This window comes from Rhynchophorus ferrugineus, unplaced genomic scaffold, assembly GCF_030347505.1.
Source record: "Rhynchophorus ferrugineus isolate W39M unplaced genomic scaffold, kcgeb_rfMv2 rfM2, whole genome shotgun sequence".
NCBI classification, from domain to species: Eukaryota; Metazoa; Arthropoda; class Insecta; order Coleoptera; family Curculionidae; genus Rhynchophorus; species Rhynchophorus ferrugineus.
Genome location: NW_027472581.1, coordinates 68,410,081 through 68,430,437, shown reverse-complemented (window position 1 = coordinate 68,430,437; position 20,357 = coordinate 68,410,081). Strand labels below are relative to the sequence as shown.

The 20,357-nt window shown below is 30.4% G+C and overlaps 1 protein-coding gene across 1 annotated transcript in view; it reads right to left on the bottom strand.

Moving 5' to 3' along the window:
- Ets96B (ETS variant transcription factor Ets96B) overlaps positions 1-19,257 on the bottom strand; it is a 43,362-nt gene extending 24,105 nt beyond the window's left edge. Inside the window, exons 1-3 of the mRNA XM_076395420.1 lie at positions 18,982-19,257; positions 7,315-7,384; positions 2,687-2,728 (exon numbers count right to left, since the gene is read on the bottom strand). Coding sequence (XP_076251535.1) covers positions 2,687-2,728; positions 7,315-7,384; positions 18,982-19,044 — 175 coding nt within the window. The 5' untranslated portion in view covers positions 19,045-19,257. The remainder of the gene's footprint in view (positions 1-2,686; positions 2,729-7,314; positions 7,385-18,981) is intronic.
- Positions 19,258-20,357: the final 1,100 nt, after the last annotated feature.

The window sequence follows — 20,357 nt, the reverse complement described above, 5'->3', positions numbered from 1 at the left end:
ATATGAGCCAACATTTGAAATTATTCAAAATTAAATAACTAATATAATATAAAATTGCAAATAAAATAAATGCAATGAGCTGCTACAAATTTATAACAAACATATATCGGTTATGTTGAATATCCAAGACCTTCTTTATTAATCCATAAATAATGCAATTAATTCCATAGTAACCCTTCTCCTTTGGTAATATCGCAAATGCCTATTTTTAGATCATGCTTTCCGAATGAACCTCAGTATTATGGAGAAAATCTTGGTTAAGGTGATATTAACGGATTTACTTTAGAACCGATTTTGTATTAATAAAATAAGTTTCACTTAAGTAAAATGGTGATAAAAGTCGGAAAATCGAACTTCGATCAAGGAGGAGCCAAAATACCTAACCTGTTGATATCTACACGGTAAATTAATTATTCAAACCCCTAAATGATGGGCACTGCTCCGCGGGGATTTCAATGAGAACGTGGGAATTTGCCGACCTTCCATTACGCTGGTGTAATTAACTTGCATTAGCAGCTTGGAATTATTTATCAGATTGTTTGGGATGTTTTTCTGAACAGGTTGCTCGAAACATTTCTGGTCGAAATTGGTTAGAACTTTAGAATGGGATGAGTAAAGTTTGTAAGACTGATAGTTTTCAATCGGCACTTATTTAGTGACTTATTTCTAATTTTCAAAATAGTACTAGTATTAGTTTATTCCTACCAGGAATGTGAATTAATTTGAAGCAATTATTTCCATAAAATATAATACAATTGTATTACATTATATTACATTATGATTACTATTGGTCACTAGGCAGTACTTTTTTCCATTTTTCCCAATATTTTATATCTGTATTAAAGTATTTACTTATTTAAAATATAAGTATCAGTGACTATCAAAAATTTCATTTATTTTTAAAAATATTTCTTGAACAGGCTATAGGGAATGGATCGTCATAAGTAAATATCTTAAGAGTTAGTAAAGTAGGTTTTTATTCCCATTACCATTTTTATTTTCAGATTTTGATAGATATTCGATCCGAACGCATCAACTGCAACACATTTTTTTTGTTAGAAATATAGCTTTGTTTCATTAAGGCAAATAATAAATACATAATTAAAAATATTGTTCAACTGAAACTATAACTTTTTCCCATATTTCTGGCAATTAATTAATACTATTCTAAATAAATATCTTATTGTAATGGCCTAGAAACATTTTGAGGTTCATTCAAATAAAGTAAAGCATATTCCAAAAAAGTCATTTCACATGGAACGAAACAAGTTCTAGCCAGAGGATTCTAGGTCAAACATATACAACGTATGTGCGCTATTATTCAATTAATTGATAATTAATGTAATATGCTCGATAAGAGCTTTTTCGGTTATTATTTGCTTCAATTTTTATAAGAGTTATTGTCATTATTATAATTTCATATATCTTTCTTATTCATTATCAGTGTATTCTTTTTTGGTTTTGTCTTTATCAACTGACTTAACTTATTTGACATTCAGTAATGATACATATAAAATCGTCTTATTATGTGGCTTTGCACTCAATAGAGTGCAAATAATTTCATCCTCCTTAGTACCTGCCTCTTCATGTATCCATATTCACCTTTTTGGTCATCAAGATCTATACTTTTTGGAAAATTCTAATACGTGTTCTGTCAATGTCTTGTGTCAATGATGTCTGACGATGGGGTAGAGTTATATTCACAATCTTCTTCAAATATAAGTGCTTATTCAATATTGACGTAATTTTCAATTTAATGTCAATATATCACTGATGTACAGCATATCACTTACTAAAGTGATCTTCTACATGTCAAGATTGTTGACGTTCTAAGAGATTAATATATATATATATATATATATATATATATATATATATATATATATATTACTGATTAAATATTATTATTACTAATTAAAAACTAATATAAATAATCAATACAAATTACAGCCAATAAATCAATTATCAACACTTCAATTATCATAGAGCAAAATTACGCTCCGTTTTCGATTAGAAGTGTATGTAAGAATGTATGGAAAATATTAGGAGGATATTTTATATATTTATGTATACTCACAAGTTATGAACATTTTGATAAATGAATATTGAGTTATTAAAATAATAATTTAGTACTAATTTATTAAAATCCATGTATATTTAAAATAAATGATAATTACATTTTCTAATTTAATTAATATATTTAAGCATAAGTCATTTTAATATAAAAAACTAAATTAATTGATTGTAATTTTGTTATTCTTCAGAAATTAATACTAATTACTAATTAATTTTTTAGTACTGCTTAATTTTACAATATAAATTATTTTAAATATAATTCAATAGATTAATATTATAATATATTAATATTTTTATTATTATTTTAAGTTTTAATAGTTAATTTAATAGAAGGAAGAATAATAGAAGGCGAAAGAAACCTTAACAAGAATTTAAAAATAGAAAGAAATAAAAGAATAACATGAAGAAACGAGGGTTTAATTTAAATTAAATTAAGGAGTTCATTGAATTTTAATGTTTCAAGTCTGTTTTGCAACGGACCGTTTTAAAAAATGTTTAAAAAAGGTCATTAAGGTAATTCACCATCGGGTATCAAGAGGGTTAAGCACTGTTCATTTCGTCCTTTTAATAATTGATGATACTGTATTATGTTTTACGTTTATTCACTTACCTTCTTGTTGCCAGAGCTCTCTCCAGTCAGTCGGGAATACGCCTGGAAAAAATAGTAATAGCTTTTAGCTTAAGCTACGGCACGGAGGGTTATGGAAAAACAGGGATTGCTTTTCGAGCAGCTTTCGTCTGAGACGTTAGTTTAAAAAAGATGGATATTTTTATTAGAAAAAGTTATTATTTTTAAATAGTAAATAAGGTTTTAACAGTTGATTTTCTTTTTATAAATGATCTAAATATTAATTTTTGTCCATTGCCAGAAATAAGCTCGATTATTATAAATAGTTTATTTTCATAATAAAAACGTTAAATTCAGTTTCTATTAACAATTTTTTAAAAGTTTTAGGCATTCTGATATTGTTCGAACTTCAATGTGTAAACAAAAGATGTTTATTTCTCTAAAATGAAATTATTTTATAAAATTATAATATTAAATTATTGAGCTTTCCACCCTGAAATAATTAATGCATCATTCTAATAATTAATGAATTTTTCGATATGTTTTTTTAATATACATTTGGTTCAGATTTATATATTTTATCTGAACCAAATGAAAGCAAACACTCCTGATATAAGTATATTATTATATATTTTAGGTGCTTGCGCGTATTATGATCATTGCTTCATTTTAAAAATACTTTTACTTTTAGAATTTATTAAAGATGTATTAATCAAAATATTGTAATCATATAATTTTCTGTAACTTTTTTTCTTTTTTTTTCTTAACTTCTTGGTGACATGGCGATAACATTATATTATTATTTTATAACAGTTGCAACGTAGGTCTGATTCCCGCTATTTTTTATATTCAGTTTCTTCAATTACTGTCGGTGGACAGCTGCAGTGCCAGTTTCATAGTTTGGTTTTCATTCGGTTTTAACAACTCGTAATACACTACACCTTGCATAACCACATGACACATGGACTGAAAAGTCCCGGGTCTAACATATAGATGGCGATAGTTTTATTGCATTCACCGCTTTTTACTGATAACTTTGTGAGTTGTTGTACTAAGAGTGATCATCTTGACGGGGAAAATGCCAAAATTATTTAATAAATAAATAATAATTATTAAAAATACAACGACAAAACTACATGAATTGAACTTTGAATTGCTCCCACATCCACCGTATTCGCCAGATTTACTCAAATGAAGATGCTATTGCTGAAACTGAGGCCCATTTTGAGGCAAAAGATAAATCGTTCTATAAAAGTGATATTGAAATGTTAGAGCACTAATGGAATGATTGTGTGACCCTTGATGGAGATTACGTTGATGAATAAAGCCAATTTTGAACAAAAGAACCGCGTTTCCTTTGTTACGCCCAGGACTTTTCAGCCTACGTGTTATGTACAGTAAAACTTTATGGCCATGGATAACTTTTTATGCATAAGATTATTGAGTCGTTTTTCATCGTTACGATAAGCCACAGAAAACTTTTATTGTTTTGCATGACGGCAATGAAAGCGCGATGTTGAAGCGGTTCGAAATAACATTTTCAGTTAATTCATGTAGTAGCATTTTTCATTCATTAATTTTTTCTTCGTTTGGATATTTATTGTAAATTAATTATAATATAATTATATTATTCTTGAACGATTAAAGTCACCACTTAAATCGTTAAAACCTAAACTGGATACGGTCGAGCAGCATCATACAAGTTTCTAAAAGTAGTTGATGGGCTTCGTCAGATGCCTTCAAATCAAACAAAAAAAGTAATGAACATCAAAATCGCAATTTTGAGTGTTTTATAATTAATTAGTGTATTATAATATGGTGAATAACTCAATAATAACTCAGGGAATACTTTTTTTTATAACTAACATAATTTTTAACAATTGTTTACGTTGATACTTCACATCTCGACAAATAAATATGGCTGATCAAAATATACCTAATAATACTCCTAATGTCTGTTCTATTGTTAAAATAAATAATTCCATCTAAACGATAAGTCAATGTTGGACAAGGACACGCCTGTTGGGATTGCTAGAATATATATTTGTGTAATGTTCCACGGTCTAGCTGTTCCTGTCATTTATGTTTTGAACCTACTACCAATAGTAGAAAATTTCAGAAACTCTTATAAAACCACACTTTGTTATTACATCAGACACATAATCAATTATTATGTCGCATTGAATATTGATTTTATATTTTAGTATTCTTGCATTTCCTCCAGTAACAATTCGATTCAAAATACTTTCTTTTCTTTTTCAAATATTATTTCAAAAATATATTTTTGATTTTTAGTATTTTTTTCATTAATTTCATGTGGTACATAATGTGCTTGTTTCTATGTATTCCCACTTCTTGTATATACACTAACACTGTGTTGAATAATGTTTGATGTAGTAGATAATTCTTATTATGTATGAGAAAGTCTTGAAATAATTATTGCAATTACGTTCTTTTTGTCTGTGTCAAAGCAAGTTTACTAGAATATGTTAAAATCAAACTTTATGGTTCTGAGATAGCCCAGGTTGTAAGAAATAATGCAATAAAACTTTGCGCAATAAATATTTTATTGCAAATAATTTGGGGATATTCTTTTCAGTAAATGATTGTTTGTGTTAAATAACAAAATATGTTTACCAAAATTTTTGAATAGGTGTTGTCAAATTAAATAGAACCATTGACAATAGCCGTTCTTATATCTAAAAAACATATATATTATTGTAATTAATTTGTAATGAAAAGTCCTAATATAGTATGAAAGTTGTAACGAATGGTACTTTAACAATGAAACATATTTTTATATGTAAAATAACTTTTATTTTTAAATCTAATTAGCTTTTTTACGTATACTTATCTGTTTTGTATATTTTGTATTTTATTAGAACAATATCACTGCTCTAATGCTTTGAATTTACTATTCATTCAATAATTTTAGAGCGCAAATTCTGTACTGCATAGTAATTGTTCTTGATATCTGCTTTATTATAAATAATTCACGTATCTGTGGAACAAATAATGATCTGGAGAGGTATTTTGCTCCTGATACTAGTTTATTCTTTGGTCCGATTTGATTTTTGATGATTGATTCAACCCTTTGAAATTAGTATTCATTCAGCAGTGACTTCAGCGTAATTACTACAGTGACAACAGTTAACGATCAACAGCTAACATCTTTCTGATTGCACTCTAATGTCATTAAAATTTGTTGCATTGACACTTTACCAAAGAAGATACTATAGATATAATCTGTAACGATTAGAAAATGTGTCTAGTTTTAATCAATAAACTTCAATCCAATCCGGAAGTCAATAGTTATTAGATATCAGATATTAGCGACCGCGTAAGTCTCAAATGTAAAATGAATACGTTTGTAAAATATATTTAGGATTATTCTTAGAGGCATTACAGTCTTTCTAAAATAATGTGTAAACAGCTTAAATAAAGGAATAAATAGTTTAACACATGGGTTGAAACGTATCGGGCCTAACACAGATATTTTAATGCATTAACTGCTTTTTCAATTAGTACTTCAAAAGAAAGCTGTTAACATTTCATGATATTCTATTCAGTTATTATAAGTTTCTGAGTTATTGTGCTAAGTGTGACAAAAATTCATGTTTTAATTTTACACTGCTTCTTGATACATGCAATGGCTTGAAAAGTGTTATGAGGGGTCCGCTCCAGCAGAAATAACAATAAAACGTTGGTTTGTTGACTTCAAACGTGGTCGTAGAGACACCGATAATGCAAAACGCAGTGGACGTCGAAATGAGGTGGTAACACTAGGAAACATCAAAAAAATCCACACAATCGTTTTGAATGGTCGAAAAGTGAAGTTGCGTGAATTAGCTAACATCGTAAAGATATCAAAATAACGTCTGTGTTTTATATTGCATGATCATTTGACTATAAGAAAACTCTGTTTAAAGTGGGTGCCCCGTTTGCTCAGGGTTGACCAAAAACAATCACATGTTGATGATTCTGAGCAATATGTAACAATGGATGAAATATGGATCCATGACTTCACTTCAGAATCAAAACTATCGTTATCTGAGTGGACAGCAACTGGTGACGGGCCTATTTGAGGCAAAAGATAAATCTTTCTAGAAAAGTGGTAGTGAAATGTTAGAGCGGCGCTGGGATTATTGTGTGATTCTTGATGGAGAATCTTGACGTTGATGAATAAAGCCAACTTTGAACAAAAAAAACGTTTTTTTGTTATGCCCGGGACTTTTCAGTCCATGTGTTAGAATAATAGCTGCTAAAGACTTTATTGAGAGATTAGTCTATAATAGTTTAATACCATTCTGACATTTATAGTAGCCATAGTGTTTGTTCAATAATAAAAAGCAGTAAAAACATTAAGTTATATCAAACGTTGTAATTAGTGATTACAGTAACTTTTATTAAATTTAACCTTTGGTATATTATAAATTTGAAGATTATGTGTTTTAAATTTCATTTTTAAACTTGTATCTAATATGCGATATGGAGAAAACACTATAACAGCCCTAAAATAATAAAAGTTTGAAAAATTATATGGAATATGTCTATGACATACGAGAAACAATTTATTTTCTAATTATTTTCAAATTCTCTTTTAACTAAAAATTGTGGCCGACTTTGTCGAGCGCACCGTAGAAACGACGTTTTCTATGTTATTGACTTACCAGCGGGTGGTGCGCTTTTATAGTGCTCTTGATGTGACTGATAATAAGAAGCGGACCCGAAGAGGCATCCCTGAAATTAGAAAATCGATTTTAAAATCGTTTACTTTTTGAATAATTAGACAAAAATTAAACTGTGCATGTTCAGGCACTTATAAAGGAAAAAGCTCATAAACTAGTGATTATATTAATAATCAGTCAATCTTATATTATATAATTAATATATTATTCATGATTATGTACGTCAACCACATATAATTTAATACAAGATAATGTGACAGTGTGACAAAAGATTTATATTGATTTCCTGAATTTTTATTCGACATCTTAAAATGTATATTTCCTTGAACTGTGACTCCTCATCTGCTAGAAAATATTTAAATAACATAACATTTTTATTAAAACATAAATAATAGCAATACATTAATTAACTGAAGACTATAAAATAATATAAACTGTAACATAGTTTCGTGTACACATCAAACTTGTACATTTATTAATTGATTGTGATTGTGATACAATAATTTATAACTTTGAAATAATCAGTAATATTTCAAATAATTGGTAAAATGTACCAGAACTCTAATTACAAAGATGTTTCATACTTTTGAGAAATCTTTATAATAACATAGCTAAATAACTCTCATTTGATGGTTTTTGTTAGCACTTGGCATGAACAACACAATTGTTAATATGTTTTTTTCTTTTTCAAAATATTACTACTCTTATTACTACGTCACTCAATCATTTATTCATAAGCTATTATATGACGGGAGAGGCAGGACATAGTTAGGACATAGATTAGGAGTTCTGACCAACTAAACTTTTCATGGCAAATCGCCATTGATTGCAACGTAAGGGTATCATGTACAGAAAAGCGTTATAGATGTAAAAACTGTTAGATTTATGCAACTATAATTGTGTAATATAACATAAAACGGTTTTATTCATGTGGCAGATTAAAATAAATATTTAGTAGATATTATCTAGAGGAACTCGATAGCCAAACTATAGTTGTTTGAAATAATATAATGTAGAATACCTCAGTATTTTTATGTAGCATACAGTTTCGCTAATTCCTTAACCAAAAAATCATCATGTTAGGGACTTACTTATCATAAGCCGATATATAAGAGATAAAGAAATCACGGATAATCTAGTGTTATTTTGTTGAGAAATTGAGGAAATGACTGCAAATACGAAATAAGTAGTGAAAACTTAGTGCATAAAAGGAACAATTATAAGATGCGTGATACTTTTTTTAATTATTACGACATTAAATTTGCTACGATCGCTAAAGGGAAATGATTATAAAGAATATAACTTTATTATAGGAATAAATGGGTTACATTATGGGGAAGAAATCCCAATATCAAAAAGCAAAGCACTAGCCAATAGACTACCCAAGAGAAGTAGAGAGCTAGCAAAAAAAACATATTGCAAAATTGGAATATTTTCTGAATTTAGTCTTAAAAGAACTTAAGAGTTGATCAAGAGACCGATTATTCCGTTTGGCAATTAAATAAATAAATTTAAATATCAAAACTCACCGATTCACATAGATAATAGAGAACTGACAAAAAAAGATAGCGAAAAGGCGGAAATATTTGTCTAGTACAGTAATAAATATTTTAAATACTTACTACTAGAAATATTACTAGAAACATTAAATACTTTTCTCTTAAATTATATAAATCTTTTTAACAAAATTCAGAAAAATCTATTACGAATAATGTTTATGAACTGACAAGAAATGGTCTAATAAAACTTTTTACGCTACGTTGTTGCAATACATATTGCAATCTAGTTCACTATTGTAGAAATATTATGATCCCTAAATCAGATAAATCGTCCAGCGCTAAAACCATAATATATCGACCAAAATCTTTGCTACCAATAATGTTCATACTCTTCGAGAAGATATTTTTAAAACTCCTCAACCCAATTATTGAAGAAAAGCTGTGCATTCTAGAATTTCGATCCACATGGCAACAGCGTTGTTAAACATAGTATTATATGTATGTCACATATAGTACGCAGAAAGTGTAGAAGTAATTACAGGAAACACTTAATGATGTGTTGTTTGTACCACAGTTATATTGAAATATGATTCCCATAAGAAAGCTAAAAAGAATGGGGTGTAAAGCGCTGTTCGATTAATGACACTAAATATCATTAATGGACAAACACTTTTAATGAATAATCACCCACGTTTTAGAGACGGAAATTTAGATGTAGTTATGTGATTAAGAGACAGAAATAACAGGTCAATAAAAAAGTCCCCGTCCTGACACATAGATGGGGCTACTAGAATTAAATCCATATGTTTTTTAGTTAGCCTTAACCCTCAAAAGATGCGTGTATACATTTTTGACGGATCATTTTGTCGGATGACTAGTTTGTGAATTATAACATTTTGAGTGAAGCAACTTTTTTTATTGTGAAAAAATGCATAAAAAAGGAATTTTGCGTGTTCATAAAATATTGCTTTTTGAAGGGAAAAAATACAGTTGAAGCAAAACTTGGCTTGATGTTGAGTTTCCGGTCACTGCCCCAGGAAATTCAACCATCAAGGATTGGTATGCTAAGTTTAGGCGTGGTCAAATGAACACCGAAGACGGTGAATGCAGTGAACGTCCAAAAGAGGTTGTTACCGATCATTATCGTTAATGTTATAAAAAAAAATCCACAAAATGATTCTGAATGACCGTAAATTGAAATTGAATGAAATAGCAGACACTCGAAAGATATCAACTGAATGTGTAGTGCTGCTTCACCCAGACAATGCACCGTGTCACAAGTCAGTGAAAACGATGGCAAAAATCCATGAATTGGGCTTCGAATTGCTTCCTCGTCCATCGTATTCTCCAGATCTGGCCCCCAGTGACTATTTCCTGTTCTCAGATCTCAAAAAATGCTCGCTGGGAAGAAATTTTCGTTGAATCAAGAGGTGATCGCCGAAATTGAGCACTATTTTGAAGCAAAGGACAAATTGTAGTACAAAAATGGTATCGAAAAGTTGGAGAGAACTAATTTTGCCAAAAAAATGTGTTTTACTGTGGTAGGCCGGGGACTTTTCAATTGACCTGTTATGGCAATCGGTATTATTATTACAAATTGCTAAGTTACATAAATATTATTTCTTTAGACACTCAATAAATTTATTAAATTCTAAGAATGGAATTGAAAAATACACTAAACCGTTTATCACACTAATGAGTAATCAGTTAGATTAAGGATATTAGGTCAAATATGGATAAAGAATATGTAAAAATGCTTTAAAGGTATAAAATCAGAACAATACATTACACAGATATTCTCTTGAAAAAAATGTAGTTGGAAAGGAGAAAACTAATGGAGATGACTAGATGTATATTAATCGATGTGAATTAGAAGAGAAGAAAACACAAGAAAAAGAAGGATGGCTCGATTGACAGATTAAATTATTATAATTATGCTATTATTATATGGTAATTATATATGGTAATTATAGTTTATTTACAGATAATAAGTGATGAATCAATTTGTAGCGCCTTTTGTGCCGATTTATTATCTAATGAATTACTATTAAGAACGTTTTAGAAGTAGTTATTTCTAGTACATCTAGCAGTATCTAGTTATAGGCAACAATTATTTTCAAGGGTTTACACTAAACCAGACCAAAATCACTAAATATTTGGAAAGTAGTTCTAGAGCTATTCAACTATAATTATGTAATTTTTAGTTTCTCAAGTATAACTAATATTATTCTCTTAAGTATATATCATTTGTTGATAACCAACTACCAATAGGGAATTTAATATAGACATATTCGGTCACATATATATATATATATATATATATATAAAACAATTAGAAACGTTTAAATGCAAGTCCCTCCCTCCATAATAAATAATAAATAATGTTATTTTCCATAATTATGGAAATATCTTATATGGTTATCTCCAGCATTAAGCCTACCGACTGGCGAATGACCAACTTTAGAAATCATCCCAGAAGACCTCCGGTCTTACCCAGCCTGGTTACTGGCGTGACTGGGATCACTTTCCTTGCTGGATTTTACACTCTTGCCCAGAACATTCACAAATATTAAACAATTACAAACATAAATTTACGAGCATGCCCCAGCAGGATTCGAACCCGCGGCTATCGCAACAGTAGGAGGGCCGTCCCATCGCCTTTACCACTGCGCCACCAAGCCGGCTTCATAATTACTCTTCCGATTTATACCGTATAATCTCTTGCAATCTTCGGGGCGTGTTTGTAATGTAGAACTCAAAAGCTTCCAGAAAGATGGAATATGCAATAAAACATTTAATTTCTCAATAAAATAGCTTTAACTTAGATTATACGTGGATGTATGAACAACAATTTAATATCGCTAATTAAAGAAATATCACTTACTTAAGGTAATAAAAATAATTGTATCTAAAACAAATATCTATTTCATTGGATATGTTGTCATTAAGGTTAATTAATAGTTAAACACAAACAGTTGCTAATTTATGTTGGTTTGAAGGGAAATCGGTAAAACCTACTGTTCGGCTGATTTCGACGAAAGTGCACCTTTTCCAACCCCATTCAACCCTGCTGCGAAGTCGATGCATTGGTCATTTAATTACTTAAGTCAACAAATCCACACCCCGGGCATAAGGGTGTATTTCGTATTAGATTAGCCATCTCAACATATTTACTTATGTACTTATGTGAGAATATACAGAGCTACGTTATACGGTACAAAATATGAACATTGTTTTATCAAGTTAAAATCAAAGATTTACCCATGATACAAGTAGATTTAAATCTCACGACTGTTTTTTAAATTAATTTATTAATTTTAATTAAATTGTTTTAAAAAAGTTCAAAATAGTCAATAATTTTTCTAGGTAATTTTATAATTAATTATAAGTGGAATTAATTACTATTATGGTGCCTAGGCTTACAATTACCATGTTGGATTTAGTATAAACTATAAGTATTTTTATGTTGTTATAACACATATTTGTTTAAGATTTTGATGCATGTCTTCTGCAGGTTGCTTGTTTTTCACTCAAGAGGTTGATTTTGCCATAGATGTTAAAGAAGAATTAGTTTATGTTCAAAGCTTTTCAAACTGCATCTCTGGATTTGTTCGCCCATTGTACTCTGAATGTTAATTTTAAACAGGGATTAAACAGAGATACAAGGGATTAACATTCCATGGAAATGAAAAAGAAAGAAGAAAAAGAAGATAATGTTGGTCCTAATTGGCTTTTATACCCCTCGTCCTCAAGCTACCAATCAATAGGTACTACCTAGTAATCTACTGCTAATCTTACTATGCCCTAGACGTTCTTGTTATTATTAAAGCTAAAATATGTAGTAAATTGTTTGAGAAAATACTTGTCTGTAGCGAACTATATTTACAATTTTCTTTAACAAAGTCCAACAGCTCTTCCATTTTATAAACAGTAATATCACGATAAAATTCGCAATCCTGAAATTGGTGTTCATATTCTGCATCTTACAGAATAATAGTAATTTATATTTATAGTTTATTTATCGATAATTTAAGAAAAGAAATCTAAAGTATATGAATCAATTTGTAGCGTTATTGGTGGTGATGTATTATCCAAAGGAATGCATAACTGCCGGCAGAAAGGTTGTTAGAAGTAATTGTTTCGATGATTAGTTCATGCTGGATGGCGCAAATATAATAAGAACTTAATTGTGCAGCTAGCAGTTAGCTTTTTATAGACAACAGCTTGAAAAGTAGGTTTCAGATGCATTTGTCTAATATAACTAAGGTCAACGTATGGACATATTGTATGGATTCAGTTTAGTATCGGAATCAAAATGATTTGATAGAAATGGATGAAAATTGTATTTTAAGGCTTTGAGTTAACTAAAGCAGTTAATTAGACCCTTTACAAATATTTCAATTACATTTATTTAGAATAGAAAATTATAATTAACCTCGTAAAATGAATTTAATTTTTTTTTGTTTATTAAATAGGACAGTTTTATATTTCTCTATGCCGTGAACAGTATTTGAGGAACAGGACGGCATTATGTGCCACACAGTGATTGATACAGTGTGATCATTGCGTCCATGATAATCTCCAGGCAACTTGTGTTAAATGTTAAGCCGCTATCAATCAGGTAATTTTTTGAAGATTTGATAAACCACCTGAAATAAATGGAGTTATTTTGGGATTCGCCATAATTAGAAAGTACGTTGGTTGCCAGAAAACACTACAATAAATAAGAAGCAAATAATTCAAAATTTTGTAATTCATGCTTTAGAGGTTAAATTACAAAAATAATAATAAAAAAACAGAAAAAAGTCAAACAATGTCTGAGAGTAACAGGAGCAACAGTATTAGTAAAGAAGAACTTTTTCCATACAGTAATAGCAATAGATCAATCACAGACATCAAAAAGTTCCTAAACGACAAAAACAAAAATTATAGCATGCGCGAACGCTATCTAAATATCAAAATGTATTCATATAATATAACAATATAAGATTGTGCTCGTCAGAATATGTAGAACGATTGTTTTCTTTAGCAGGTTTTATTCATTCCCCAACAGGATGCTGTTCGTGTGATAGAACATTAAAAAATCTAGTGTTGGGGTATATTTATCTATTGGAGTTGATTTGTTATATTCTGTCTACTGTATTTGCTAATTTATATTTGATTACAATTTTTATTTTTTATTTATTTTTACGAACTATGCCCAAAGATATGAGTAGAGGCTTCATCAGAACATTAATATAGAGGTTCTCCAGATCCTAGATGATGGCTCGGTCAGAAGATTAAAGATAAAGAGTAAAACCATTTGATCTAATTTGGTTACTGTTGCTACTGTTGTAATTATTCATATGAGTTTGAGAAAAGCTGTGTGGTTGTAAGATTGGGAACAGTATTGATATTATTTTGAACCTTATTGTTTCTAGGCAGGCAGTATGTGCGACGCAAATTTATTATGAATGGTTGGGACAGCCATATAAAATGTGAATTACGCTAATTGTAGAATTCTTTCGGTTCTATTATTAGAGGGTCTAATTTATAAGACCTTTTAACTGAAGTTTTTAATATTTATGGCATGGAAAAGAATTATGACCTGATAAAAAACATAACGTTCGCAGTATATTGAACGTCTGGTAAATATAGACAGGTAAAAAGATACCAACTAAACAGAACAGACGTGTTCAACAAGGATGGTTCCCATCGGCTCGTTGTTGAGTGTTTAGGATAACGAGCGTTGAGGTACCGAGGCTAGACGAAACGTGTCGGATGGTAGACCTGGTAGAGGACTCCTTATGGCGCCTATAACCATAAATACCAAGAAGACTTAAGAGTCTGAAACGCACATGTTTTATCAGCGTGAGAAGTTCCTAGTTGGAAGAGTGTTTCCCACACCGATATTCTCAGCGAATCGGGGTCCAGAAAAGGGTTCTTGGATCAGCCTTGTCCACGACCACCAAGAACCCAAGGGAGGAGCTTCAGCGATAAAACACTGTGCATCCACAACGAGAAGACAGTCTGACAGTAATTTGCATGAATACGGAGGGAAAGAGTTGGAAAATGAGAAGAATAAAGTATTGCTGAGAGAGTGTTATCGAGAATGGAGGAGAAGAAACTATTGAATTGAATGAAGAAGGAATTATTAAATGAGCATTAATTGAAGAAATTATTGTATTAATTGAATTATTATTAAAAGCATAGAATTCCTGTCTACATTAGCCAATCTACACTATTCCTTAATAGTAAGTATATGCGATTTGAATCATAATCCTTTTCCAATGACGTGTTAAGTAATATCTTTTAAATGTATGTATTCTTTATTATCAATTAAATAACTCGTCTTTGGGTATTAATTTACTCAAGGAAGAGAGAAAATTAATTGTATTTAATTTACAACCTTGTTTTCTCTCGCGCATCTCAACAGTGACGTTATAAGTAAAACTCAGTGCACATTAAAATTTTATTTTTTTTTTAATTTTTACACTTAACAAAAAATATGTTTTATAATATTATATTTTGTATACACGACTAGATATTTAGTAATTTGAATTTTATCAAAAGCAAAGCATGTATTTTACCCAGTTCTGCGTAAAACAGCTGTTTCAGTATTTTGATGAAAACAAAATCACTTATATTTTCATTAAGTTTCGAGTTCAAAAAACCTTTGCTTTCGAGATGATTTAGGTAAAATTCCTAAAGATCGCTGATTGAAAACTTTTAAACTTGGAGTGGAATTACTTTGACCATATATAAAATAAATATTCTGAAAGCTGTGTATCAATCTTTCTATTCTCGATGATTGTCTTGATCATTGTATTTGCAAATTCAGTTTTTCAAAATAAAATGAAGATAATGCTTTATGTAAATATAACACTAATTCATAATTTTTAGCTAATAAATGTTAACATGTAAAATGAGCATATAATAACATGATGTAAAAATAAATCATATTATTGTTGCTGTGTATACATACACGTGCTAGACGAAATATCACTAATTAATTTCGCCAATTTAGCTTATTTATTTTATTTTCGTTTCGACGCCCCACGGACCACTATTAGTTCCCGAATTCCCGTTTGCGGTGTCACTTTTCCATTGTTTGCTTTTCCGTCGGTTACGGTCTCCATTATTTTGTCCTTTTTTAGGGAACAATGTCATTAGGTGATGGCTGGTAGGTGAAGCGCTTTTCAAAAGCCGCCTAAGAAATAAAATAGGCCATTGTTTGCCTTTACTTTTGCTACGGGCGAATTCGACCGATTGATTTTTGATGTTGTCACTTTGACGGCTGTTATCGCTTTTTGCCGATGCTAATGGTAATTCGGTAATAGATTGGATTGTACACTTAATTACGATCGATATTTAAAAGGGATTAGGATTTTATATATATTTAACTTATAGTTTACTTTTTTATAGTTAATTCTATTCAAAAAAATTCCTCTACTACGAATTCCTCGACTAAGAATTCATCCAATTTTTCACCTCCTCATAAAAAGTAAAGTGCTCTTTAAACTTAGACTTCAAAAAGTACCCGATCGCAATGGTATAACCTCTCGACGTATATTCAACTATCAGGAAATACACTTATATTGCTGTTATTCCGAGAGAGGGAGAAAAATGGGAGTTGAACTCAGAACTCAGGTTCATTAACAAAAATCGTTAAGGGAGTAATTCTGTATGTTCTTATTGAAGCCGCAACAGTGGAAAATACGCTCCAAGGTGAGCAGTTTGGACTTCGAGCCAACACTCGCCAATTTGTCAAGCTGGGAGGTTAGTAGGAGAAATAAACAGTACTTTTTAGGACATAGCCTCATAGGGGCAGTCTTGGTGGACCTCACTGGTGTCTTTGACATAATGTAATATTGTATAATATCTAATTTTCAAGGGATTAAATTTCATACATTCATACTTGGAAAACCAATCATTCCAATTCAAAGTCAATGATTCTTTTCGACTAGAAGATAAATCTAGTCTAAAGTTCCATAGGGTTGTATATGACGAATATAAAATTTTAGAAGCTGTAAATTAATCCGTAAAAGCCCAAACGATACTAATTTTCTACTGTAAACATTTCTTTACTGAAACCAAAGTGCCGGTTGAAAAAGTTCCCAATACGTGTCTTCTAAAAGTTACATACTTGATACATCTCAACCTCCTTTTACTATGGCGAGATCAAATCCAACAAGACGCTGAAAGGCTCATGTCTGTCTCTCAAGGACTGTGTCTCTCTTCTATGTAACGGAGTGTTTTTCTATATGTTGAATGTGAACTAAATACATTGAGAAATAGTAGTGCTACTAGCCTGTGAATTCATAATCACAGCCGTCGAGAAGTTCATAAATTCTCGCTTTTCTGTCGTAATGTCAGTTGCAGAACTTGTAGTATTATACCTATTATTAATTAATAAAAGCCTTAATTCCTTTTATGGGTTATCTTGTCTAAATATGTCAATCTGTTATAATAAACAACCTTTATTAGCCAAACCTATTATTTAGGTTCCCTGTCATAATTCTGATTCTAATCAGTAAATTGCACACTACAAGTAAGAATAATAACACTCACAAAACTATTCAACAATAATTCAGTATAATTTAAACTATCAACTTCGAGATTTTACATATTTCTTCTTTTAGTTAACTAAGTTTTTTTGCCTTCTACCCCATATTCACATGACTATTCACTATGACTTTCAACAACTTGTTTCATTTAAGTTAGCATTACCATATGCTACTAAAAACAATCGTTATATTAATGTAGATTTCTTATAATTAAACAATTTCCTCGTAAATAATAATGATTTCTTAGCTTTAAGTCTGAATAAAAGAGAAGAAACAAGACACATGACGGTGACATTACTTTAGGTGAATGGTGTCTATGCTTACCACATGAATGAGAAATTTATATTACTTATGCATAATTTCGTTTTTTTTAAGAAGTTGCATATTTGTTTTTATTTTTGGCTTAAAGTATATTATTTTGAACTATTCTGTATAAACACCTATAGTTTAATAATTGTTTTAAATTCTTAAATTGTTTAGATTATACTTCATAATCCTCTTGCTTTGTTTTTGATGCTCCTCTTAATTCGTTTTTTAGAGTGATATTGTTATTGCATTTTCGTATGTTGGTTAAAGTTTTCTGCTTTGATTAATAATTCGAATAATGTGTTTGTACCATCATTTTTCCAATCAATTATTGTTGAATTAGATTTGTAGAATTATATTTAAATCTTCAATTTGAAATTTATTAGAGCCTTTTTTGCATAATTTCGGCTTTTAATCAATTTAACTTACAATAAACAATAAATATCACGCAAATAATATCACATATTGATAGTTTAACCCAGCGAAAGGAATGCTTAATGAACACTTCTATTTTTTGACCGTAGCAGTATATACACAAGTGCTGAAAATATTCATGTAATAAAATTACATGATGAGATAAAAAACATTGATTATAAACCTAATAAGAATATAGTAATATGCAGCGCAAAATAATAATCGCTATTTACAAGATTTTCAGGTTACTTAAATATAATGTTAAATTACTTTTGTTGTTGTTTCAATTAAATGTTACATATATTATATGTATATTATGTAATTTCATTTAACACGTATGTCAATTACATCCAGTATACTTCATTAATAATAACAGATTAAGATATTTAGAGCAAACTGAAGGAATATTAGCTATACAAAAATTAATTAATAAAATTTTTTTTAATGATTTTTTAATTTTAATTTTTTAAAGTTTCCAAGAATAATATATAAAATAATTTGTTGGATCAAGATGATCAAAAACAAGAAATCTTTTTACTATCAATGCTTTGTTATTTTATAGTATACTATTATAAATATGAATTATTCTATTATATAATTTATATATATTGAATTATAAATGTTGTTTAAAGAAAAAATAAAAACCTTAATAATAAATATAAATATTAACCTATTTTTTAAATAAGAGCACAGATATATGAGACAAATAGATTAATATAACACATATCTATAAAATATCAATATACAAAACTTTAAATGTTTTGTTCTATTTATTAATTTATGTATTAAAATATTTTTCTTGAGTTATAATAATTTCGAAAACCTCACTTTTTCTATAAAATAATCATAAAATTAATAACTAAATCAGAAGCTATATTACTTACCAACGAACGAGTTGTATCACTGTTGACAGTTGACGGAGCAGGTACTTCCTGATCTTGATTCATGCCGATATATTCATGCCAACTGAACGAACGAAACTATTTCAAAAAACCTGATATCGGTCATAATTAATTCGTATATGATATACCTTTCTTTTTAAGCACCGTCTTAACTTTATTAAAAATCACACCTGACTTGCCAACAAAATATTTAAAACAAAATAGACAAATGAAAATAAACCGAATAAACGGTTTGACGTTATCAGTCGACAAATGATTGATTGGCCCTGGCGGCCGGCGTGAGTTAACAGGAAATACAAAGTATAAGGCCGAATTGCTACATACCTGCAAAGAAGATTCGACTCGGGGGTGGGGATGACACGCCTGGTGCCGCCTCCGCGGGGGTTTTCTAAGGTACGTCGGCCGGATTGCTGTTTCGGTTTTTTGTTTTACGGAAGAATCGTCCCGATCCGATTGGTTTCCTCGTGCGTCGTTTGTGTTGCCATAAATTTAATTAAAATTTCAATGCAAATATGTTTACACAGGAGGGAGGGAGGGCGGTCAAAAATGTTTCTACGCGTGGGGCCTTCGACATAATAAATATAATTAATTAAAGGCCGACAAGAGGCACGGATGTTATTGGGTTTTGTAATATAGCTGCAGGATTTTTATTTCATGATCATATATAGTACCTTCTAATACAGGATAGTACGTATAAAATATATGATACTTTTCAAATGAACTTCTCAGTCCTTTTTATATTTGTCCTGGCCTAAAACCAGGCGGTCGAATGCATGACGCATACCTGCTCGTGGAGACTTGCCCTGAAATGAGAAGTTGGACGGGATTATATAGGACTGCCTCTCGGCTTACCAATATACTAAACTAAAACTGTCTCACAACTGACCCCTGTAGGTCGAAAATGCTACTGCATTAAATTTGGGAATATGGCACCCATCCACCGGGTAGCCGTTATTGGGCACGAGGACCTGGCGAGAGAACAAATAGTGTAATTAACTATAGATTTGCGACCTAGAGTGAACACACGACTACGTGCTGTGGTATGGGGCAAAAGCTATGACTGCAGCGACGGATGAGGACGTTTCAGCCTGGAAAAGGGGAGGTTATCGGTGACGCGGTGCTAAGTTTCCATCATGTCCACTAGCTCGCGAACAATGCGTTTCATCTGGTTAGGTGTAACAAACTTGGAATAGACATTAGATCCGTAGAGAAGTAGGGACCGGATTAACATATTGTAAAATAAGAATTTGATGGAAATGGAATGTGTGCTAGACGGACAGATCATTAGACATAGCAGGTTTGCTATACCCTAACGTTCTGGATTGCTTTCTGGATTTGGGAATACTTCGTCCATAAAC